The 25248-nt window shown below is 41.6% G+C and overlaps 1 protein-coding gene across 1 annotated transcript; it reads left to right on the top strand.

Annotated features, from left to right (window-relative positions):
* Positions 1–674: 674 nt before the first annotated feature.
* Positions 675–23728, top strand: trarg1a (trafficking regulator of GLUT4 (SLC2A4) 1a). The gene is made up of 3 exons (XM_080772816.1): positions 675–1638; positions 16921–17047; positions 21282–23728. The coding sequence occupies exons 1-3, from the start codon at positions 1234–1236 to the stop codon at positions 21290–21292; spliced, it is 543 nt and encodes a 180-aa protein (XP_080628942.1). The 5' UTR covers positions 675–1233; the 3' UTR covers positions 21293–23728.
* The last annotated feature ends 1520 nt before the right edge of the window (positions 23729–25248 follow it).

Genomic DNA, 25248 nt, shown 5'->3' with positions numbered 1-25248 from the left:
AGACATGCAAATCCCTTGACTCCTTCAAAACCACTCTCAAAGGGCACCTATGGACGGCTGCAATTCTAAACTGGCCCCCGTAAAATCTGAATCCCCTCCACTCTTTCCCCCTTACTGTATATGTTTTACCTCCTTAAATGATTTCCTGTTTTTTATATAGGCCTAGAAGGGTATATATGCTACTTTATAGCATAGCATGTCATTCTGACAATAGGCCAATACTTTGCTCCAAAGGAACCTAACTGCCCTCTCCCCTCTGTCATGACTCTGAGGCCTGGGCAAAACAAATTACATTCTGGTATAGCAACGCATAGATCTGTGTTATTTTATGGATAGGGCGGCACTGAGATGCATGCAACACACCTTACAGCAATGGGGGCAGATGGATGGACATTGCAGTTATATAATGATGCACTGTAACCAGCAGGACACTCCCCACTCCCCAGCAACTGGCTTCCATGCATGAGCTGCTGCCTGCCTGCCTGGTGCTGATGTTGTGAGGAGAAGGAAGGGGCGGGGTGGAGGAGGGTGTGTGATGGGGAGGGGGCGATGCGCGCCGCACTGCCCCGTTCCAAGTTGCTCCCAGTCGTCTCTGTTGCTGCAGCGTGCAGGAGTATAGTAGCCTATAAGTATAGGCTATCCCGTTGCAGAACGAACTGCAGGGGAGGGGAACATTCACTTTCTGCGGTTGATGGAGACTTTAGACCTTAATTACGTCGTTCTTTGGAGTGTTAACGGGGGAAAGTAAAGCGACACACCGTAAACTATAGGCTATAGTGAGTGAGGATGGTACAGAGCGGTACCGGGATAGTCAGGTGAATAATTGTTCCTTGTTGTTGGCGCGCTGTCTGGTGTGGACGGAGAAGGATATCTGATCTGAGCCCTGCGGATCTGTGCTGAAGGAACCATTCTTCATCCAAGAGGAGGAACGATGAGCACATGTGGAAGACGCATTCCGCTTTGGTTTACTCTCTGATTTTTGTTTTGTTTTGTTCCATTGCACTTGAGGTTTAGTCACCTTTCAGGTAATCTACATTTTAGTTATCATTAATATTATATTAATGATAAATATACCAATCATATAATAATTAGCCTCCTATTTATCAAGAGTGGCCTACATCTATTGTAGGCTAGTGTTTAAGAATAAGGGTATTTAAATTATGGGACATTAGAGTGTTATATAATTTATAACGCGAGGGAAGAGATTTTTAACAGTTCTATTTTAGCTTGAAAATGGCCATCAACACAGACACTGAGTTTGAGAAATCCAACCTAGGAGAGAGCGGAGGCGCGCAACCTCCCGACTCCCACGAGACGGAAAAACTTCTAGCTGTGACCACCGAGCAGCCCGGAGGCAACGGATTGAAAATGTCCTCCTCGTTCACCGTCAACGTGAGTGGCGACAAGGACCAGGACGGCGACCAGAACGGCCACAGCGTGCCTCTGAGGTCAGGTTCCGCCGGCCACCTGGCCGCTGCCCCGCTGTCCCCTTCCAGAGCCAGCCTGAGCCGCTCCTCCATCGGCAACGCTGGGGTGCAGGAGACCCCAAAGCCCAAGGACTATCTGATCCTGGTCATCTTATCCTGCTTCTGCCCGGCCTGGCCCGTCAGCATCGTTGCTTTGGTCTATTCTATTATGGTAAGTGTAACATTTTGCTGTTCCCGTTTGATTTGGAAGTTAACTGCTGAGTTGACCCGTTTGATTTGGAAGTTAACTGCTGAGTTGAAAAGCAACATGCATGTTTACAAGTAGCCTATCGAATAGACCAATGAACAATAGTTCTATAGGCAACATCCGCTATACTGTAGGCTAGAGCAGAGCCATAGAGTAAGACAGAGATACGACATTGAGGGGGCAGAAAACTGAGCGCTCGAATCTCGAGCGCTGTTCATGCAGCCTGGAGAATGACAAGCTGGAGTTTTGAAATAGGCTACATTGTTTTCAACAAGGGCGTTTTAAAGGGTTGTACAGTCTCTGGTCAGCCCGGGATGTTCTGCAGTTTGACTCAGACTAATTGAGTCACTAGACTATAATATAGCATTGCATTTATGTTTTCTTCCCCGGGCCCTAGGCCTAATTAACCTATAACAACAAGCTTTCTTTTTAGCTCTATTAAAGCTGCAATCTGAACTTATTCTATAACCATCAGTGGGTGAAGCAGGGTACAATGTATGCTGATCTACAACTAGCACATCTGCAGTGGCATGGAGCCGGTCCATCTTCCATTGAGAAATGCAGACCCTGTTGGGTATAGGCCTATAGGACACTGAGTGACAATGAGTGACAAGTAGCTACTGCGTCAAGCTCACATATACAGTATAGGAACAACTCCGCTGACCAAGTCCCTCTTGAAAGAGCAGTGCTAGTGTGGTCTCCCACAACGGAGACCCAGGTTCGAATCCTGGTATAGGACATGGAAGTTACAGATTGCAGCTTTAACCATGTCCAACAAAATGATGTATGTACGCTCTCTCTCCCGGTCTAACTCATTGAGGAAAAATAGTGCAGCGTAAGCACCCTGCAAACCTCTCTGGTGCCATGCCGTGCATTGGCACGACAGTCCCTGCTTCACAATGACCAATAGTCTCACTGCGGTGCAGAGCCCACAGGACCGCATGGACCGTGCAGAACAGACTACCACAGCAAAATATAGGCGTTTGTAATTAAATAAACCAATGCCAAGTTTGAATAGAACCCAATGGGAACTGGTCCAAACCACAATAGGCAACAGGGGAAGTGGGCAGTTGAGAGAACTGCTCTGTGGTCTGGTCTGAGAACTGGTGTGTTTTCTTTGGGGACAACTGGGCACTGTTTTAGGGAGAACATACAGGGCACAATGTTTGAGCGTATAGAGCTGGGCATTATTGTGGATGAAGATCAGTGAGTAGACCATCTCATAACTCATTTATCACCATTATTGTTAAGCATTTTAAAATCAATCACTCATGGTGGACAATGTGGTGCATTCAATATACAGCTTTTACATTTACAGCATAATTATGCATTCTTCTCTCCATAATGGTTCCTAAAACACGATGCTGTGTCAAGAATATATAATAGACAGATAGAACCAGTTCTCAGCTTTTTATCTTTACAAGAGATGTGCCAGCCGAAAGCATGGGAAAAGTCTTGGTCAACTAAGACCTGTCAATTATACAACTATCAGTGCCCATCAACACATTCTGGTCATATAATCTTATTGGACTGACAGACGGCCAATAAAACAAAGATGTGTCTGTCTGTGTGTGTGTGTGTGTGTGTGTGTGTGTGTGTGTGTGTGCATGGATTGTCTGTGCTGGTAACCCCAGTAAAATCCTCAATGTTAATGTCACTCTGGGGATGAAAAATTGACCCATAGTCTCCTCAGTTATACATTAACACAGAGGGTGGTAGCCTACTGGTTCTCAGTTATATCACAGCATATACAGTATAGGAAGCCATATTATCCAACATGTATCATTCAAGAGGCTCTGACTAAAGCTATAGCTAGAGGATGGGGTTGAAGCAGGAATATCAGCCTCTTAAACGCTAACATGTCATTGTTCCAGGAATATCAGCCTCTTAAACGCTAACATGTCATTGTTCCATTAATATCAGCCTCTTAAACGCTAACATGTCATTGTTCCAGGAATATCAGCCTCTTAAACGCTAACATGTCATTGTTCCAGGAATATCAGCCTCTTAAACGCTAACATGTCATTGTTCCGACCTCCCGTTAGTCCGACCGATTTTTATTTTATCCCACGATTTTGCAACCCATTTTTTCACCCATGTAATCCTGGGTGCTACACTTCCTCTGCCAACCTGGGGGGGCAGCGGACTGATCTCATGCTTCCTTCTATGCATGAGGAGTCCAAGCTGCTTCTTTTCACCTGACAGGGGAGAGTTTCCCCGGTTGGACGTAGCACGTGGAATGAACACGTTTTTCTGACCAGTTCCTTTCCCCTCCATCAGGCGCCCCGGCTGGCCAGGGGGAGGTAGTTTTATAGACCAGGATTACTGCATGTTTTTTGTGAGGGTATACCTACTAGGGGACACGGGGAGAACATGCAAACTCCACACAGAAAGGCCCTACCGCCAACCCTGCCTCGCGTATGGGTATACTGAAGACTCTAAGGCCCAGGGAGATTGACAGCTCAAACTAAATCAATTAAATATTCCCATCACCATTCAAATTAATTGTCCAGTGTGGTCACACCACAGTAATAATACCTCAGCATGCTTGATCATCAGATGTCTGAGATCATTAAGTAAAACATGTCAAATGGTCATAAGTGAGAAGAGATTCGATAGGAATGGTCTGGATGCTATAGACATCCAGGAAATGTACAATTTAAGCATTTAGCACACTCTTGTCCAGCGTGACTTACAAAGTGCACGTTCAGAGGAAGAGTAAGTAAACACTAGCAAATGACATGGTGGTACTGTACATTGACATGTAAAATAGAGTGCACTGCAAAGTCTGCAAACAAAAGATAACAATTTAGTGCTATTAATGAATCTGTCTGACTAATTGTGAAGGGACTACCACCCTGACTTAGATTCAACATGGGGACCACTGTTGTGTTGGATGGGAATCAACAAATCCTACATTACTAAATGCATGGTCAGGGACCTCATGCAAAACCTTCACGGACCACCAGTGGTCCACGGATCACCTGTTGAAAACCCCGGTCTAAAACAAGGTTAACAAGGGGTCCGGGGCCTCTAGGGGGTCCTCAGAGTAACTGTAGGGGGTCTGGGTGCTGATGGGCTCCTCTGAGGAGAGAACAAGCCCCCAGCGCCCACAACGTCCCTAGTGGGAATTGAACCCGGGATCTTCTAGCTGTGAGGCGGCAGCACTACCAACATACATTATATGAACATGTAATACTCAGATCTATATGGAAAATAGGAAACAAATTATAGAAGAACTGAGGTGTGCTATGGGCTGAGAGTCTGAAGACTTGAGTTTTCAGTGAGTCTGCAGTCGTGACTGAGGGGGGAGGTCATTCCATAGCTTGGGAGCCAGAAGGGAAAAGAGTCTAGGACGCTTGGAGTGTTGCCAGGGTGTCGTAGGGGAAGGCAAGGGCAGACGTCCTGTTAGCTGATATAAGTGAGCGGTAAGGGGTGTAGGGGTGGATAATATCCTGAAGGTAAGGGGGTGCCATGCCCTTGATTGCCTGGTGGGTCATCACCAGTGTTTTGAATTGGATATGGCATCAACTGGAACCAAGGAAGGGAACACAGAAGGGGGGAGACGTGAAAAATGTGGGAGGTTGAAGACAAGGAATGAAGAAGGTGGCAGAGGTGCAAGACGAACAGGAATATAGAAAAGAATAGCGTCTGCGCTGCTGGGAAAAGCTCCTCTGAAGTTTTATTGCTCGTCAACGTTTCGATATTATTCTTCATCAGGACATACAGATAATTTCCTTGCAAATGAGATTACTTTGTGATTCATTCCCCTGCTGAGGCATACCAAACCAAATCTTTATTCTGTACTATTTTCCAGGTCGCAGACTGATTCCATGATCATGGCATCATCGCTGCTCTAACACAATGGAAGGGTTGCAATTAACAATTCGTTTCACAATCAATTACTACCTCAATCATTTTTTCAATTATCTGGACTGGTTCATCTTTGCAATTAATTTGGACCATTAATGATGGCACAATGAGGTAATACAGAAGAAACTTAGTTGACGGCAAATTCTCATGGCAGGTCATCTGAACACAGTGGGCTGTATTTTGCGTGTCTTAAGTCCCAGGTCTTATTCCCTAACTTGAGTAAACTAAAGACCTGGAGGCGTGATCAATGCCATTTGGCTATTCTGAGTGGCCAAAGAGCATTGATCACGCCTCCAGGTCTTTAGTTTACTCAAGTTAGGGAATAAGACCTGGTACTTCAGACACGCAGAATACAGCCCAAACACTGTGTGTGTGTGTGTGTGTGTGTGTGTGTGTGTGTGTGTGTGTGTGTGTGTGTGTGTGTGTGTGTGTGTGTGTGTGTGTGTGTGTGTGTTACGACAGGGGAGAGAGAGGGGGAGAGAGAGAGAGAGGGAGGGAAGAAGGGAGAAACCAGAGCTGGCCACTAATGCAATAGAGAGCAAGAGAAGTCAATTTAGTGTTTTCCAGAGGTCACATTGCAGCAGTTAGCTGGGTACAAGTCACTGAGCGACATCCCCCTGCTGCAGTTAGCTGGGTACAAGTCACTGAGCGACATCCCCCTGCTGCAGTTAGCTGGGTACAAGTCACTGAGCGACATCCCCCTGCTGCAGTTAGCTGGGTACAAGTCGCCATCCGGTGTGTATATATGTGTGTGTGTGTGTGTGAATATAATGCTCAATCTATGTAAATGCTAAAGCGCTTTGGATGAAAGCACTATTTAAATGCACCGTTTACCATTTATTTACCATTTTACTGTAAGCTCACTCTGACCATGCACCAGGTGGTCAACTCCAGAGTGGACCACAAAGTGCGGGTACAGAAGGGTAGTAGTGGCGACATTCTAAATCCTACACAGGCTGTGCTTATAACCACGCCCCAATTATGTGGCCAACGTGGAAGTGCCTGTCGCCTCCAACAACTGCTGCGGACTAGACCTAAATATATTACTCTATGGACAAGACCGTGATGGAGGCCCGCCATCTCAAGCTAACTTGAGTTTGCAAGTTGCCATGTCGAATGTTGCTTGGCCGACTCGAGTTGCAACCAGATAGGCAGAGAATAGTAAATAATGTTCTGCCAAGAGCGTTTGCCCCAACTGCCACTCAAAGTGGCTACTGGCCAATCACAGCGCGTCCTTGCACAACCCGTGTAGGCTTTCGAAGGACGCATAGTAGTGGGGGTGTAGTTTGGAGCAGCAGGACTTATTTTATTCTTACACATGCTGATTTGTTGTCCTGAAACGGCAACATACATGGATGTGCATAACAATTCCTTTTGAATCTACTAGCAGAGTGTCCATGTCAGTGATGGCAAAAAATGAAATCTTTATACCTAATCCACCGAAAAACAAACAAACTAAAATGTTGTTGAATGTCCCACTTAGCAATAGCCACTAAGGAGAGTAAAATCCAACTTCCAGACTGCCAGAGGAATAAGGACTCCTCAGAGCCATGACAGATAGCACTGTTTTGTAATTGATTGAATAATGTATTAACAGTTTGCAAACAGTACAGCAAGTACAATTAATAAAAGATAACATGCTGAAAAGATAACATAAAAAAGCCTTGATTGCTTGTTTCCATTGTGGCCCTGTTATGGTCAAGGTTTGTGGCTGGCAACGAAGATGTGAAGTCAATTATGTGGAGTGGTGTAAACTGGGTTAATAGGCTTTTATTGCCCAGACTGACCTATCTCAGTAATGGGAAAACCAAAACTTCAAGACTGTTATTGCTCACTCTGCACATTTGCCTGTGAAATATGGGCAAGCAAGTCTGCAGCTGGATAGATGTTTTTTCTCGTCCCCGCTGTGTGTGCGTGCGTGCGTGCGTGCGTGTGTGTGTGTGCATGCAGAATGAATAGGTACAGTAAATTACTTATCAGAAACTACATAATCCCTAGTCTGGCTAATAAACCAGACTAATATCACTGCCGGCAGGCAATTGTTTTTTGCCAACGGCTGATTCGGTCTGGCTTATTAGCCAGGCTATATAATCCCATGGAACACTGTTCAGAACTTCAGATTGAAGAATACAGACACACAGACAACATTTTCTACTAACAAGTGTGGTAGCAATTACATTATCAAGCCACAGTGGGAAGCAGCTTCAGCTAAACTGTGATGAATCTTACTCTATAGGCTATACTGTAGACAGTGTAAAGTAATGCACTGCTGTTCTGAGTCCTAGAGCTCTCTGCTGTCTGGGTACGACTGCTGCTCTGAGTCCTAGAGCTCTCTGCTGTCTGGGTACGACTGCTGCTCTGAGTCCTAGAGCTCTCTGCTGCTCCGAGTCCTAGAGCTCTCTGCTGTCTGGGTACGACTGCTGTTCTGAGTCCTGGAGCTCTCTGCTGTCTGGGTACGACTGCTGCTCTGAGTCCTAGAGCTCTCTGCTGTCTGGGTACGACTGCTGTTCTGAGTCCTAGAGCTCTCTGCTGTCTGGGTACGACTGCTGTTCTGAGTCCTGGAGCTCTCTGCTGTCTGTCTGGGTACGACTGCTGTTCCGAGTCCTAGAGTTCTCCGCTATTCTAAATCGTTTAGACCCGTTATTGACCTTATACCAACCTTGAAACGTACCTTAGTTACGTTACCAAGAACAGTGGTCCCTTATTGGCCAGTGGAGTACACTGACATACATACAGACACCGACATACATACATACCCAGCCGATCGCAGTACTTTGCTTGTGCAAGTAAAGCGTATGTACGTAAGTAGCTATATATCCTAGAAAAAAAAAAAAGTTGCTCTATATCCCATGGCAATCAATGCTATGCAGAGTTCAGTAACACTGATCTCCCAGTCTCTCCAGCTCTTTATTAAACTGATCAAATATACACATGATCTCTATAGACATGCGATCAAGACAGATTTTCTTTCTTATATATAATTTTTATCGCACGATTTTGCAACCCATCTTTTCACCCAGTGTCAATTATCTAATGTAATGCTGGGTGCCAGCCTGGGGGAGGACAGTTGTTAGAATTTTCATATTCCAGTCTGATTGGCTAAGATTGACATCTAAAGTTTGCATGAGTGGGATACCAGTTTAATCCAATCATAAGAGAGAACTCATGCAGGACACAAGATAAACAAGTGAAATAGTTAGAAACACTATAAAACGGAAGCTGATCAATTATCTTTGATGGATATATTAAAGAAATGGAGAGATGTGGAGACCACTGTTACTGAACAAACACACTATAGGGATGATCAGAATAATACAAATGTTGTTCTTTAACAAAAATCACTTACACTCCCTTTAAAATGTTTATCCAGCCAATTTAATTACTTTTTATTACTAAAATTGAATTCAATACATTTCCTGTTAATCAATCACCTTAGAGCATATTAATATGTCAAATAATATGTCTCAGATATCATGGCTTTATTAGGATTCTCTCGCTCGCCCACAAACGTGAACACACACACACACACACACACACACACTATACTGCTGCAGTGCGAGGGTATGGTAAAATGAGTGCCCTGGCAAAGCTCATATTGATCTGGAATCACATCACAGAGAAAAGCCACATCAGCACCTTAAATCAATGGGAGCCCCTTTCAACAACACTTCCCTGTTAGACCACATCTCCTTAGAAAAATACCCTCATGCTGTCATTGATATTAATTCCCCATGCATGCACCAAAAATAAGATGTACTTTTATGAATGTATTGCTATAAATCACAGCCGTTGAAAAGGAAGATCTCACCCCTGAATAGCTTGGGGGATGCGTTATTGGATAATGTGATCTGTGTGTGTGTGTGTGTGTGTGTGTGTGTGAGAGAGCATGCATATGCGCATGTGCGTATATGTGTGTGCATGCGTAGGCGCGCACACGCATGTTTGAGTGGGATGGTCGTACTGTACACTTGGATTGATTAATGACATTATTGATTTTCAGAGAAAGCTATGACTGGTGATATTTTCTTCTGAATGGGAAGATGTAGCCTGTTACCATGAAAGTGTCTTGTATACTCTTTACAATAGTACTGTCCATTCTGACCTGTCAACACACGCACGCACACACGCAGGCACGCATTCATGCACGCAAGCACACACCATTCATTTTGTCACAACTCACAAGGGAGTTACCACTTTAGTTGTAGAGAGAGTGGGTTAGAGAACTTAGAGCTCTCCTTCACAGCTTTATGTCAGAAATAATGGACACCATTGGGCAGCTTGTTGTTGAGACAGACAGGCAGACTATTTACCACACACTATAGTGTCTTTTACAGCCCATACAATCTTCCATAAGTAAATTAGCGCTGCAACTATTAATTACTTGCGCAAGCAGAGCGCGCAAGTAATAATTTCGCCCGGTCTCTTCAACGTGACAGCCGTCAACCATTATTTTGGGTATGCAAAGAAAATAGCAAATTGTGCCTGAACTGCTGGGACCAGAGTACGTGGTGTGTATGTATGACTAGCTCTAGAAAAATGGTCATTTGTGTAATCTGGTCCCAGCAAACCAGAAAAATGGTTGACGGCTGTCACTTTTTGGCACAAAGTAACCACAGTATACTGCTAATCAAATTACAACTACATACTTGATATAGTATATGTATACATATGTCTTACGACTTCATTTCAATGAAGACCATTATACTGAAAAAGATAGAACTATAAAGACCTTCATGTCAAGATTAGGCTTTAAACAATTAAATACAAATACAACTACAGATTTCGGAAGTATTTTAGATCATGTATATTTTAACAAATTTGAAAGTATTATTACAGAAATTGAAGTTAGAGACACATATTACTCTGATCATGATTTAGTATTAATATCACTATAGTCCAAGATGAAATACATTTAAAACAATTGACAATTTACAATAAGTAATAAAATAATTATACTGTATAATATATTTTAATTCAGTTTATATACCTTTTTTTCCATCACATATCAATGATTTATTTTTCTGTAAAAAAGTAGGTAGGTAGCAAATAGTTACACCTAATGATTATACATTTCAAACGTTCCTTCACAGAGATACTGAGATGTGACAGTTTACAGCAGTCGAAAGTACTTGCGCGCTCTGCTTGCGCACTAGTTGGCCATTTATGGCCTACTAGTGTGCAACAAGCAAGTATGCACTCGGCAGAGTGCAGTTCTAGTTATAATTATAATTATCTTTTTCGATTAATCGAATAATCGAAAAGCCCATATAGACTTACAATTATACAACATAAAATAGAATACACCATTGGGCCTGTAACAGGAGACCGGACATGGACCAGACTACTTGATTGTCTTCTCTAGAAACAAACTGTGCCGTCTTAAATACTTCATGATTAAATAACTACTCCAACTTCTGACCATCATCTTCCCAGAATCGCTCAGGGTTTTGTTGTTGCATTTCATCATGGAACAATCAAATCATCATAAAGTGTACGAATAAATTCATTTTCATGTATAGTGTGCACTGTGCAGTACAATGGAGTTTAATGGCGTTTCTGTACATTCATAATAGAGGCTCTATCCCGCTTCAGTTTTTGTTCTATGAGCTAGAATGTATTTGTTATAGACAGCACAGTGTCAGCATATGGAAGCTACCGGCTTCTCCTTGACATCCTAGTCTCTGAAATGTCATATTGAACAGCTGCTTGAAAACAGCCCACACATTTCCTCCAACAAAATGTCATTTGTTTTTCTTCTAATTAAGTGTGTTCAGAGTACAGTATCATCACTGTCATCATCAACTGTACTCTCTGAAAACCTTGGAAGCATCATTCACTACGATGGGGGAGCTAGTAAGGACATTAAAAACCGTACAACAAACCATCATAAGACTTGAGCAAATCTGGAAATCAAATCAATGAACGCAGGTGGACCTGGATTGGCCATGTGCTCAGAATGGACATGAACACAATACAGAGTTGCATTACACTGGACCCCAGAAGGAAAGAGCAAGAAAGGCAGGCCCAAAATGACATGGCGTAGGACGATCGAGAAGGAGCTCCAGCATCAACATCAGAGCTGGGGGACCATAGAGAAGATGGCCAAAGACAGATACAAGTGGAGGAACTTTGTTGCTGCCCTATGCGCCAGCCGGCGTAATGGGGAGTAAGTAAGTAACAAGCTCAGAATTGAAATTATTTGATGATTTATTAATTACCAGTAAGACGCCTGAGGGCGAGAAGCGACGGTCGTTTCTCGTGCATTTGGCATGGGGGGTCAGATCAACATATGGAATGAATTCTGTACTGGCCACATAAGGAGCATGTCTTAAGTGTACAGGGTTTGATGAGGTCAGATCAACATATGGAATGTCAGAACAGGTCAGCTCCATGCAGTATAGAGATCTAAAAAAAACCAACAGCACAGTTGAGTTGACTTGAGTTTATTAGGATGCCCATCAGCTGATCTGTCTGGGGTCCAACAAGAAAGCTGTTCTGAAGCTAACTTTTAAAAGTTTATATTTGAACAGATTGGATGTGATTCCCAGAGTTCTCAACCTCCTGTTCCAGTTATTATTTTTTATTTTAAAGGGGCCAAGCCCAAAAGGGCCTATAGTCCCTTATTTTATTTGTATGTTTTGTTTTTCTTCTCCTTGTCTCCTTGTCACTTATTGCAGTTCTGGCTTAACCATGCAGTCATTTCTTATATTGTATGTGAACTGTATTGTATGTATTGTTTATCTGTTTGAGGACCCCCTCTAAAATGAGATGATGCATCTGACGGGGTTTATCCTTTCAATAAAGGTGTATATAATAATAATTCTGACTATTATTTTCATGTTTTTAATCATGAAACCCATTTTTGTTTTGTTTGTGTGGGAGAAACAGGTTTTTCCCCAAGTGCATTGTAGGGTCCTACCACACAGGAGACAGCCTGGAGACAGAGAGGCTCATGGGAGTGAGAGGGTGGGGTCGAGGGATGATTCTTTATCACTGCAGTGCTAGGAGTGTAATCCTATCCTATAGGCTACTGAGGCAACAGCTGCATTGCAAGAGAAAAGACAAGTAGGCAAACATGCTCACACACATACAATGTCAGGTTATATGTTCTGAATAAATAATGTACAGCCATACACAGAATACTGCATATTGTGCATAAGCTATGGAAATATAAATTCAACAAATCATTTTATTTGATCATCTTTGCATTTTCCTGGGAAAAGACAGATAGACACACACACACGCACAGATCACATTATCCAATAACACATCCCCCAAGCTATTCAGGGGTGAGATCTTCCTTTTCAACGGCTGTGATTTATAGCAATACATTCATAAAAGTACATCTTCTTGTGCTCATAAACCTATTAATTTGAACTAATGAGGAAGCATATACAATAAGCACATAAAATGGCTGTTGTGATAAATTAAGCTATGAAACACTGCTGGTCCCCATGCATTTATTTCACTGCTACTGTTTTAGCCTGGGTGGTTAGTGCTTGATTTACCTTGTGCTTTACAATTGTACTTTTACTGTTAGATTTATGTATAAATTAAATTATGTATGTATTAAATTAAATGTAAGTATAAATCAGGCTTATGCCTGAAACAACAATTTTGAAAAGAAATGATTTAACTCAGTTAACTGGCCTGATGATATGATGATTTACATAATTGTTTTTCTGTCACTTTTCTAAACCATTGCATCAGTGGAAAAACAAATACAATGGAGCTCACTGTCATCAAATATTTGTCCAAAACTCCATGCTTGAGGAATGTGATGAGTGGGGGATTATTCAAAGTTTGATTTAGCACAATCCGAGTAGATCAGGTGCGTCAGAGAAGACCATGGACAGGTTATCATGGGACAAAGGCTTGTAATTAAAAAATAATATTAAATTAATTCATTATAAGTGAAGAGAGTGTGAGTCTAAAAGTAAAAGCACTTTATAATATAATGTGTCCTAAAATTGTAAATTACACAACACACATTAGAGCACTGTTCATCTATTTATGCTCAAAGTAAATGATTGCTAGGGACTTTATCACAGTACCATGTACTGGGTTTAAATACAGTACTTTATCACAGTACCATGTACTGGGTTTAAATACAGTACATCATGTCAACCTTTTTTCTCACTATTTCCACTTGCCTTTTTTTTTACAGTATTGATCCAGAAATGTAGTATTAAGTATAAGTATTAAGCTGCAACCATAACTTTCATGTTTTACCTGGGATTAGAACCCTTAGCATACAGATTGGTTGAAATAATGTTTTATTAACTATTATAGATTAAAGCTTTAAAACCAAAACCATCCAGACAGTTTGATGTTATGAAACATAATGCATTTTAACTAGACATCTGTTGCATCATGCTATTGATCTGTTTTCTAGTCTGCTGCAGCTGTGTGCTCCTCTGGGGACCACTGAGGAGTTTAAGGAGAAACCAAAGCTAATGGGAAAGGATTGCCATTCGTGTGTGATTTAACTTTCAGGGAATCTCAGTCAGGAAAGCATGCAGCAACTCACTAGATTTATAGGGTTCACCACCATCCGTCATGCGGCATATGCCCCCCCCCCCCCCCCACACGCATGCCCCCCCCCCCACACGCATACATATCATCCTGCCTCCTTCTCCGACGGTCCGGAGACATAAAGCAATATGCATACAGCATTAGGTTGACATACAACCCTTTCACATCGCTGCATTCATCTCCACAATCCAATAGGCTTTTTGCATGTCACATCTGTCTATCAATGTCAACATGGCATAGAATGAATGAATGTCAAAGTTCATGTTGAGATGGTTACCCGAAGAGCAACATATACAGTATGTGCTGTACATAAAACATGGCGATATGCATTTGTGCATAAAGGATGTGACTATATGTTAAAGAACATATCCAAAATATGAATGAGACTACCTAGTACTTAAGAGGTCAATACACTTATTGTTATTATTAGTATTATTGTTATTGTTATTATTTATATGTAATAATTATTATTATATTTTAACTGTTTGAACGTGTAAAAATAATAAAAAGGCTGCACACTCGTAGCCACGATGCTGTATATTTATTGACAAGAATCCAACTTTTCGACCTAGGAGGTCTTCAGGGAATAACCAGCCAGAGGACAAACACACACAGCATGGGCACACTTGAGCCGACAGCCACGGACAGAAGAAGCTGTGTTTTACGTCATTTCCGACTTTTTAGACAGCTGGTGGATGGAAAAGAAGCTCCACCCCCGCGGCTGACTGCCGCGGAGGAGAGCGTTTCCGGGAATCTGGTAGGGCACCTGAGGGTCTGTTATATTATAGACCATACTAATTACAATTCAAGTGGCAAGAAGAAACATTTCAATATCGTAAATATCATAAATAGAACCCATATTTTGTACAGAGTCAACAAGAATTACAGTTGCAGTAAACACTGGAGGACACAGGTAGAGGGGAATGGGTTTGGGGAAAAAAAGGTTTTGCAAACTTTAAGCTCTACCAGCGGTCACAGGAAAACACTTAAATCAAAATCAATGTTAAGGCTGTTAGGGGCAAGGGTGTTGAGGGTTGATAGGATATCCAGTAGGATTCTCTCTTCAGCAGTGCCTTAATTGTCATGATCAACTGTTTGAACATGGCCATGGTATATAAGGGGGATAATGAGCAGTGTGGTTATACAGTGTGTGTGTGTGTGTGTGTGTGTGTGTGTGTGTGTGTGTGTGTGTGTGTGTGTGTGTGTGTGTGTGTGTGTGTATGATACTACTGTATTTTACAGTAAAATTGTAAACTATATGGAATACACACACACACACACACACACACATACACACACACAAATTGATTGCTTAGTTTTCTTGTTGCTGTGTATATAAAATGCATATTGCAGTAGAAATTATGTAATATTTGTTTGATTTCCCTTTTAAAGCTGCTTCAGTCGATTAATGGAACCTACCTGATAAATATTTCAAAGACAAACACTCAGTGAGCGCGCCACCAGAGAGCCTCAGCATCCTGTTTCATGGAGGGAACATTCTCGGCTGATTTATGGGTGAATTAACAATCTTTGTTCTTGGGCTGAAATGGTACAAGCTAACTAAAATAAAGATTTTTTAAGATGAAAACCAGGTGACCCAATTCCCAATATTACACACACTGACACACAAGGCATATATATGCACAAGAAACATTCAGTCCACACTGGGGTGAAACAGCGCTGCTTGCTTTTCCCGTTCTCCTATGTATTGACTGGAACATGAACAACACTCGATAAAAAAACAAAAGTACGAATCCTATAAACATCAGGGACCAGACACTGGAATGTACATTGCTGGATGGATGTGAAGTCAAGAATAGGGAAAGCGAGAACAACATTCAACATATTAAATAAGACTGGAAAACCAAAAACATCTCACTCAATACCAAGCTCAAACTCTTCAACTCCACTGTCAAATCTGTACTGCTGTATGGATCAGAACCACCAAAATGTCAACCACTACCTAAGACGCTTCCTGAGGACCCTGGCCAAACCGTATCAATAACAGCAACCTGTGGAACGCACCAATCTCAAGAACCAGTAAAGGTACAGCTGATAAAGAGAAAGTTGAACTGGATTGGTCACACATAACCAAACAGACACTAACATGGAACCCACAAGGCAAATGGAACAGAGGGAGACCCAAAACACCTGGAGAAGGCACAGAGCTAGATGTCAAACAGAAGGGACTGACTGTATCTGCAGTACTTTTTGTTCTGTATTTTAACTGCTGCAATGTCTTTGGTGACTGAATTCCCCTTGCGGGATCAATAAATCAGATCTTATCTTATGTCATAGCTCCACAGAACATTAATTCATGTGTTTCACTGATATTTTTTCATTTTTTGGATTTGGACATATCTAAAATATCAGATACAATATCAGGTACGTACTGTACACCATCCCTGAGCCAATGAAGGCCATGAATAGGAACAGAGACGTTACTGTAGGCTATACCTCAAAGAACCACGTATATAGCATGTTATTTTCATAATATCATATTTGTTATGCCAAGAAATGCCAATTATAAAAGCCTCTCCTTCTGGACTACAGCATCCTGAGTTAATGATGCCACATAGGATTGCAATATCAGTCACTTCGCTGGCTTTTGTTGGACAATTTATACTCAGTGGTACGATGCTGTATCTCACTGAACATACAGTAGGCTACATATAACAGAGCTCAACAAAGTATAATTCAGGATTTAGATCAAATTTGGTTTGCAAATTGCACTTAGTTTAAGTTCCTCTGGGCATGAAATGAATGCAGGTGAAAGAAACAGCCTAATGTATAAAACATAACTAACCTAGTTTATTTGCGTGTGTCTGCTCTCTCCAGTCCAGAAACAGTCTGCAGTCGGGGGATGTGGATGGAGCCAGGAGGCTGGGTCGACTGGCTCGTCTGCTCAGTGTCGTTTCCATCATCCTAGGCATCGTCGCCATCGTTGTCTTCGTCTCTGTCTCAGGTATACAAAATACACATTAAAGCACGTAAAACATTATTTTATTCACCAGTTAATCTCAGTTATTGCAAAAATAAAATACGAGCTCAAAAATCTTTTGAAAATAACAACTCTCCAAGCTCACAATCCGTTGAGGCGCAGCGCGTTGTGAGCTTGTAGATCTGTTATTTTCTAAGTTTTGACAAATTTGGACGCAGGGGGTAAAGTCGTTAAAGTTCACAGAAATTATGAAATGTTATCCGTGGTCATTGCTATACAAATAAAGTTTATCTTATGGGCATACCTAACAATGGATGCAAAAAAATGCATTTGAGTGTCAAATGCATTTGACACTCAAATACATTTGATCAAAAGTTCATAAAATGTAAATGTAAAGACTTCCTTAAAACGAAAACGTGCTGCGTGATGACGTGTAGAGCTCTGAGCTATACATCAATAAAAGCCAATAAAATGAAGCTCACCCATTTGATTCCCATCGCTGCACGTCCTCCAAACACAGCTGCTACTGATTACAGAAATCCTCAGTTTTTAATCCAATTCAAGATGACATCCAGACAGTGAATTACTCGTTTTCAACTTAATCATCACGCTAAAATATGTCCCCTAGGCCTAGGGGCACGGTGGCACAGTCTGTAGTGCTGTCGCCTCACAGCTAGGTTAGATTCTTGGGCTGAAATGGGTGATTCCTGGGTTCGATTCCCGCTGGGGATGCTGTGGGGGCTGGGGGCGTGTTCTCTCCTCCGCGTCATCAGTGCCCATACCCGAGGCGGGGTTGGCATGTTGGAGTTTACATGCAGTAATCCTGGTCTCTAAACTACCTCCGCCTTGCCAGCCGGGGTGCCTGATGGAGGGGAAAGGAACTGGTCGGAATAACGTGTTCCTTCCACGCGCTATGTAAGAGTTGCCGAGCAGTCAAGGATCCAAGAATGTACATCTTTTGTTGATGAACAGCCCATATGACGGATTGCCACAGCCCGGGTCTGAGGCAAAACAAAAATACTACACGAATGATACTGGCCACAATACACTTTCAAAAAACTAAAGTAAGAAATAAACACTTGATAACTAACAAAGACAAAAACAACAACTAAAGACACTGAAAACAGGCTATGCCTTCCCTGAAGACCCTGGCAGCTCTCCCTTGGTGTTGTCTCTTTGCTGTCTCAAGCCAACTGAGCAATCTCCCATCAACATTTCCAGCCTCCCTTATATACCAGGTGAGACCCACCCACAATGATTAGTAATTGGACCATCTACTCAAACAAGGTAAAACACAACCCATGAGATAGACTAACTATACAATTACACATTTCCTTAACAGACTCCGAATGTATTTCAAGGCATCAAATAAATCACAAAACAATTACAATAGAATTAGGCAACACAGGTAAGGGTATATGATGCTACACATAGCCACACCTCCAAGGAGCTTGATGACCGTCAATTAATGGAAGCAGCTGTGCAGTGTGTGTTTGTCATGATCAGTTTTATATTGTGGAGTCTTCTAGTGTCTATAGGGCACGGGTTGCCCCGTGACACACTACGTCTGGCCGGGGAAACTCCCCCCTCTCAGGTGAAAAGAAGCAGCTTGGACTCCTCATGCATAGAAGGAAGCATGAGGTCAGTCCGTTGCCCCCCCAGGTTGGCAGAGGAAGTGTAGCGCCCAGGATTACATTAGACCCCTCCCTTCCTGGGAGGCTTAATGATTTTTATTGTCGGTTCGACAGTGAAGACCATCAGTCCCCCTCTTTTCCAAGAGAGCAGGGTGACTCTCCACCCAATATACATGAACATGATGTCAGACTGTTGCTCCGTCAGCAAAACCCCAGAAAGGCGGCAGTGCCTGATGGCGTGTCATCTGCCACACTAAAGCACTGTGCCGACCAACTTGCACCTATCCTCACTTCCATTTTCAACTGGTCACTTGAACTCTGTACTGTGCCTGCTTGCTTTAAATCTGCGGTTATCATTCCTGTCCCAAAGAAAAATAATATCACCTGTCTTAATGACTATAGGCCTGTCATTATGAAAGTATTTGAAGGACTGGTAGTGGTATGTAAACACCTGTCCAGCATAGCACTAGATCCCCACCAATTGAGAGCAAAGAGCAAATAGGAGTGTAGATGATGCAGTGTCACTCTGTCTGCACACTATTACTCAACATCTAGAATCCAGATCCACCTATGCTCGTGTACTTTTTGTTGATTTCAGCTCCGCATTTAATACAATAGTGCCGGGGAAGCTGATTTCAACCCTACAGGAGCTAGGCGTCAGATCACATCTATGTAAATGGATCTTTAATTTTCTATGTGACAGGAAACAGGTGGTCAAAATAGGTGACCTCGTCTCGCTGTCGAGGCTCCTAAACACTGGGGCCCCCCAGGGGTGCGTCCTTTCTCCACTTCTGTACTCATTATACAGTCATTTCTGTCAATCTCACTTTAGTACAGTTATGATGTATAAGTTTGCTGATGACACATCTTTAGTAGGTCTTATTACCAACGAGGTTGAAACCGACTACCGCAGAGCAGTAGAGGAGCTGGTGAGATGGTGTGAGAGTTACAACTTGATTCTAAACATCTCTAAAACCAAAGAGATGTTCATAGATTTTAGAAAAAAGAAATCTGTCCCCTCCCCCCCCTCTTCATCAATGGGGAAGAGGTAGAAAGAGTTTCCTCCTTCCGGTTCCTAGGGACCACCATCCATGAGTCCTTATCATGGGATCTTAACACCAGTCTCATAATAAGCAAATCACACCAGCGTCTCTATTTCCTGCGGCAGCTTAAGAAGTTCAAAGTCAGCCAAGCAGCCATGACTCACTTCTATAGGGCCACTATTGAAAGTATTCTCACCTTCTCTATGCTTGTCTGGTTTGGTCACACAACCTCTCAAGACAAATCAAAGCTGGAAAGAGTAGTACGTCGCGCATCAAAAAACATAGGATGCAGCCTCCCTACACTTTCCTCACTCTATTCCACCAGAATAATTAGGAAGGCAAATAAAATCATTGCAGACAACTCCTATCCTGCACATCACCTCTTCAATCTCCTCCCATCAGGCAGGAGACATAGAAGTATCCAGAGCTCAACATGTCGCTTCAGGGATAGCACTTACCCCGTAGCCATTAGACATCTGAACTCATAGTATATGCATATAGCACTTTAAAAAACTGAATGTAATTTCCTATGCTGCTGGTTTTTGTTTTTGTATTGTACTGTCCTTCTTGTTTGTGTATCTATGGTTGTCTGTATATGTTGAGTATGAACCAAGACAAATTCCTATCAACTTGTTGACATGGCAAATAAATTATTGAATTGAATTTAATTGATAATTGACACTAAAAATGGGTTGCAAATCCCCTGGCTTTTCTGCCGTCTCTCTGTCACTTTGTAAACAAACCACTCTGCATACGCGTGGATCTACTTCCCATAGCCTGGAGGGATGCAATGCTCTGATTGGTTCAGAAACTTAGATCCTGGCGTCTGAGGCTGAAACTTGCCATTGAAAAAAGCCATTTCACTACGCCTTTAAGTCGAGATGTATTTAATTGGCCTATATGAGATGTGTATGTATTTCAATTATTTTAATAATGGTCTCTGTATGGTAGTCTTCATATTAGAGGTACTCCGATCAGGTTTTTTGAGACCGATCCCGATCACCGATTGTTTTTCTCACGATTGGCCGATACCGATCTTGTATGTAAGGGGAAATTTTGAATATTTCCAAAATGATATGTCAAAACCCATGCCAAAACTGTTCCTGTGTGTGTGGGGAGGAAGGGGAGAATGTTTAGGCCTGTCACAAAGATGCAAAACGATATTATACTATATATCTGATTGACTTTTATACCACTTAAATGGTATAAAAGATACTTGGGAACATATATTGTGTTTTCATTCAGTATTAAAAGGAGAAGCAAACTTTTACTACAAGTTTAAAAAAAATAAGTAATGCATTACAATGCTGGAGTGCTATATGACACCATCACAGAAGTATGTTCCAACAAGCAGATGTGTGTGTGTGTGTGTGTGTGTGTGTGTGTGTGTGTGTGTGTGTGTGTTGATAAGCGTCTCAGCTACTGTAGCAGGTGGACTGTTTCGTGTTTCGCATGGGGAGTGATGCCCCTGCTGCTCAAAGTCCTACAATAATTACAGTCAGTCAGTCATGCAGTCAGTCAGTCAGAATTAACATAATTCTCTCTCTCTCTCTCTCTCCCTACCACTATCTCTCTTCACAGTGACCCAGTGACCATAGACCGGAGAATAAAGGGCAGTGCAAGCCAAACCATGGATGCATAAGAAAACCTTAATAAAAAAGTACATTGTGTCCATTAAAATACAAAAAAATATACAACAAAAATAATAATAATCCAAAACTATACCACATTGTAACTACACAAAGACACCACTTAAGCAAAAAATATATAGCAGTAAAAAAATAGGTCAAAAATATACATACTATAGCAATCACTCAATCAATCAAACACACACACACACACACACACACACACACACACACACACACACACACACACACACACACAATATCCAGAGGTGCATGCATTAGAATCCAGTAACATTTGCTTGACAATGACAAAAAAAACAACAACAACCTGATATTAAACTTAAAGGGAAGAGGAGCTGTGTTTGGTAAGACAAACATCTTTTTGACTGGAATGATGGACTTCTGAATATGAAGAGGTAAACATTGTATATGAATACAAAATTAAGATAAGAAGAAAACAAAGGAAGAAAGTAATTATGTCTGGGTAACTTTCAAAATGGGCTCTGGGTTTAGACTAGTAAAGACTACAAACTTTGGACAAGTTGCATTATAATCCTCTTATACCGTATATACTTTGTTGACCTTCTTGCATTTAAAGCATATAGAAATACAGATATTTGCAGTATAAATGAAGACAGATGCACATTTTATAAAAGGTTTGTATGTTGAGTGGTACCGGATTGATAGAATCACAATGGCTGCTTTGTCAGCACTTGGATTATTAGGGCTTTGTGAAAGGGACTGGGAATACATGTTGGATGTTTTGGGGGTTTGTGCTTATTTTGTATAATTTTTGGACAAAAAAAAGAAAAAAGGAGACCAACTGCATGCTGAAAGTAGATAACCAATGTTTTTATTTGCGAATGAGGACCCTCTTGATGGGTCTGTGTTTTCTTGTTTGTCATAGGGGCACATGGTGAAACAATGGAAGCAAAGGTATTTGGGGTGGTCCAGCAATCTTAAACACTGACCAGTGTCCCTTTATTGTCCCAAATCTCTGGACTCTGGAGCCTTGCCTTGTACTGGGAGGGGTCTGATGTAATGAGGCGCATGCCCTCCCTCCCTTCCATATCCTCCCATTCCTGGCTACAGCCTATCCCAAAATCCAACTTCCTGGCCAGTGTCAGGTTTCATTTATACTTTGTCACATGACCCATTTCAATAAGTGTCACCGGACACTTATTGGGGCTCTGCCCCTTTCCATTCTTGTCCATCTTACATCTTCAAGCTCTATCTTACAGTACATACTGTACCACGTCTTCTAACCCTACAGTATACCCTGCTACCCACTGATAATAATAATAATTGGACTGTTATATGTCAATTGTTTCACTGAATGCCTTTTATAGTACAAGGTCCTTACCCCTGACCTACAAATTGTATCCTCCACTATATATTGGTATTACTGTACTTGTATTTATATAAGAAAATAATATATGCAATATCTAGGCATGCTGTGGGCCAAACAGAACTTATCATTATTTATTTTATTCATCACTGTAATAATCACTGTAACAATTAACATTGCCTTTAGAGTTTGACTGAGTGATTGGCAGCAATTAGAGCATCTCTGTAAGCACGATGGATTGTCTGTAATAATGTCACATACTTTTCTATAAAGTCACCTTTGGCAACACAGGACTGTTATATTGGTAAACTACAGCTTTATTCTGCAATTACACAGGACAGGAACTTGTAAGACCATTGTAGCACAACTTTTTATTAAGTGTACATGCTGTTTTTGTTTTCCTTTTTTACTTTTATAAGAATCCGGAATAATTCTGACAAGTTTTCTAAAAGTGAAAACTTTGACCATTCAGCAGCGTTTTATTTCTCTAGTGTGGGTTTCTAAAGGGCACATTTTTGTTTGTTTGTGGAACAGAGAGAAAAAGATTATTCACACCTGGTTACAGATGACATTCATCAGACTTGGTTTGAACATAATTTTGTTAAGAATTATGACAATTCCAAACGACATTGTTTTTGAGACTACCTTTGGCAAGTAAAAAAAAAAGATATGTTTCAAGTTAAAGGGCAATCAATAGCAATATAGTATACACTATAGGACAGTAACAAAATAGCATTTAATCTATTCCATTCCAAGTCTGATTCCCTCAATCCGAGCTTGCTAAAAGCATCCAAAGAGTTTCTTTACTACACTCCTTACTACTAAAATAATAATTAATGATTAATGAAATGGCAAAATCTGCATATAGCCTATATTAGAAAAACAAAGTTAATAGTGCTCATGGAACTAAGCTGATTTACAAACTGCAGGGTAGCCTACTTAAGTCAAGTGTTAATCTAAATCTACACTGAACCCTTCTGTTCCAGGGTACATTGCCTTGTCTAAGCATTGTTGTCAGTAAAACTTGAAACATAACATCTAAATGTTATTGTCTAATTTCCTCTTCTGAAAAATGTATATGTCAGTTTTCCCTCTCTGTGTTGAGTATATTTTTGCATGCCTGAAATAAAGGTTAACATGCATGGTCCATACATTGTTGTTTGGCTTTTGATGTTGTCTGCAGTCAAGTTGGGACTAAAGTGAGTTTTTCAGCTGGAATATCACCATCTGGCAGTGTTACCAACTTGTACAAAAACCATGGTTCACAAAGCCTTTACCTGTGGCACTTTACAGCCGTGAGCAGGACAAGAGGGGAACCATTAGGGCTGAAGTTAGCAAGCAAACTCCCTGTATAAATCCATTCTACATTTTTCATGGTCTTGGCAGCATGCATATGACTAATTGATGGCCTATGAAAAGGCACAAGCTCTCCTAGCAGATTTTGCACTTTAGTCAGGGCCCTCCATGCCTGATTACAAATTAATGGTTTGACGCCCAGCTTGGCCACCCACAACAGATCCTTAATGCACACACAGGGAGGTAATATATTGCACTAAAGACAGTAACAGTCCATTCACAGTGTCTACTCCAAACCCAATAGCCCATTCTTAATTCCATACTGAACTGTATGACCAAAATAAAAGTCAGACCTGCTTCTGGTAACAATTTATGAATGGGCTTTTGAATTTGACATGAGCTGGAGGAGCTACAGAGCGCAAACAAGCAATAACAAGACATCATGGCCCGGATTTACCCTCCCATGGGCCAACGGGCTAGACAAAATTTCAGGGCCGCCCTGGGCAGCCCCCCCCCCAAAAAAACAGAAAGAAAGGCAGGCAGGCAGACATACACTATAGTCGCTATGTGCATGGCAGGCTGCCATGCACAGTGACATTAGGTTTCCACAGCTACCCCACAACACAGCATCACTGTGCAGACAGCAGAGCAGAAGCTCTCAATGTTTTAACCATAATACTAAATAAATATACAATAACTAAACATAACTTTTTTTGTATTCACTGAAGTGGATTTAAGTGCATGATCATAATAATTTTGACTCAAAATTAGAACACAGCACTAGGTACTGCATCAACCTTTGTAATTGGGGCCCAGTACTTAAGTTCTGTAATGTGTGTCAGCCACCTATAGTTGCCTCCTCTGGGACAGCATATGGGATGCATGAGGCCTGTTTAAGCCCTTAGATTAGAACATCTCCTATTACTGTCCACGGAAATGATTAATAACTAGTGTAGTGACCGCATTGTGAGACAGACTTATCAGACACAGGTGACATAACAATGCATTTCCAGTGGTGAGGCCAGATTGTCAGCTTTCTAAAGAATCATGGGGAGCTGCTGTCAATCTCCACACAGTCCTGTAACATTATCTCTCCTCAGCACACCTGCGGCAACCAGCCTTTCTGCCGAGTGGGATTGGGAGAATCAATAGAGATACTTTCCTGGAGCCTGCCATCTTCAGTCGGCTGGATTTCAAAATCTCATTTGTCTATAAAGACACAATAGTCCTAAAGTCCTGTCCACAAGAAATAAGTAAGACAAAACACTGGAAAAAG

This window comes from Protomyctophum bolini (assembly GCF_963924005.1).
Source record: "Protomyctophum bolini genome assembly, chromosome: 9".
Lineage (NCBI taxonomy): Eukaryota > Metazoa > Chordata > Actinopteri > Myctophiformes > Myctophidae > Protomyctophum > Protomyctophum bolini.
Note: the sequence above shows the minus strand (reverse complement) of the source record. Positions and strands in the feature narration are given on the sequence as shown.

Coding starts and splice junctions, on each gene's coding strand:
- trarg1a (XM_080772816.1), top strand. CDS start 1,234: ATGGCCATCAACACAGACACTGAGTTTGAGAAATCCAACCTAGGAGAG. Junction 1,639..16,920: donor CTTTGGTCTATTCTATTATG/GTAAGTGTAACA, acceptor TGCTCTCTCCAG/TCCAGAAACAGTCTGCAGTC.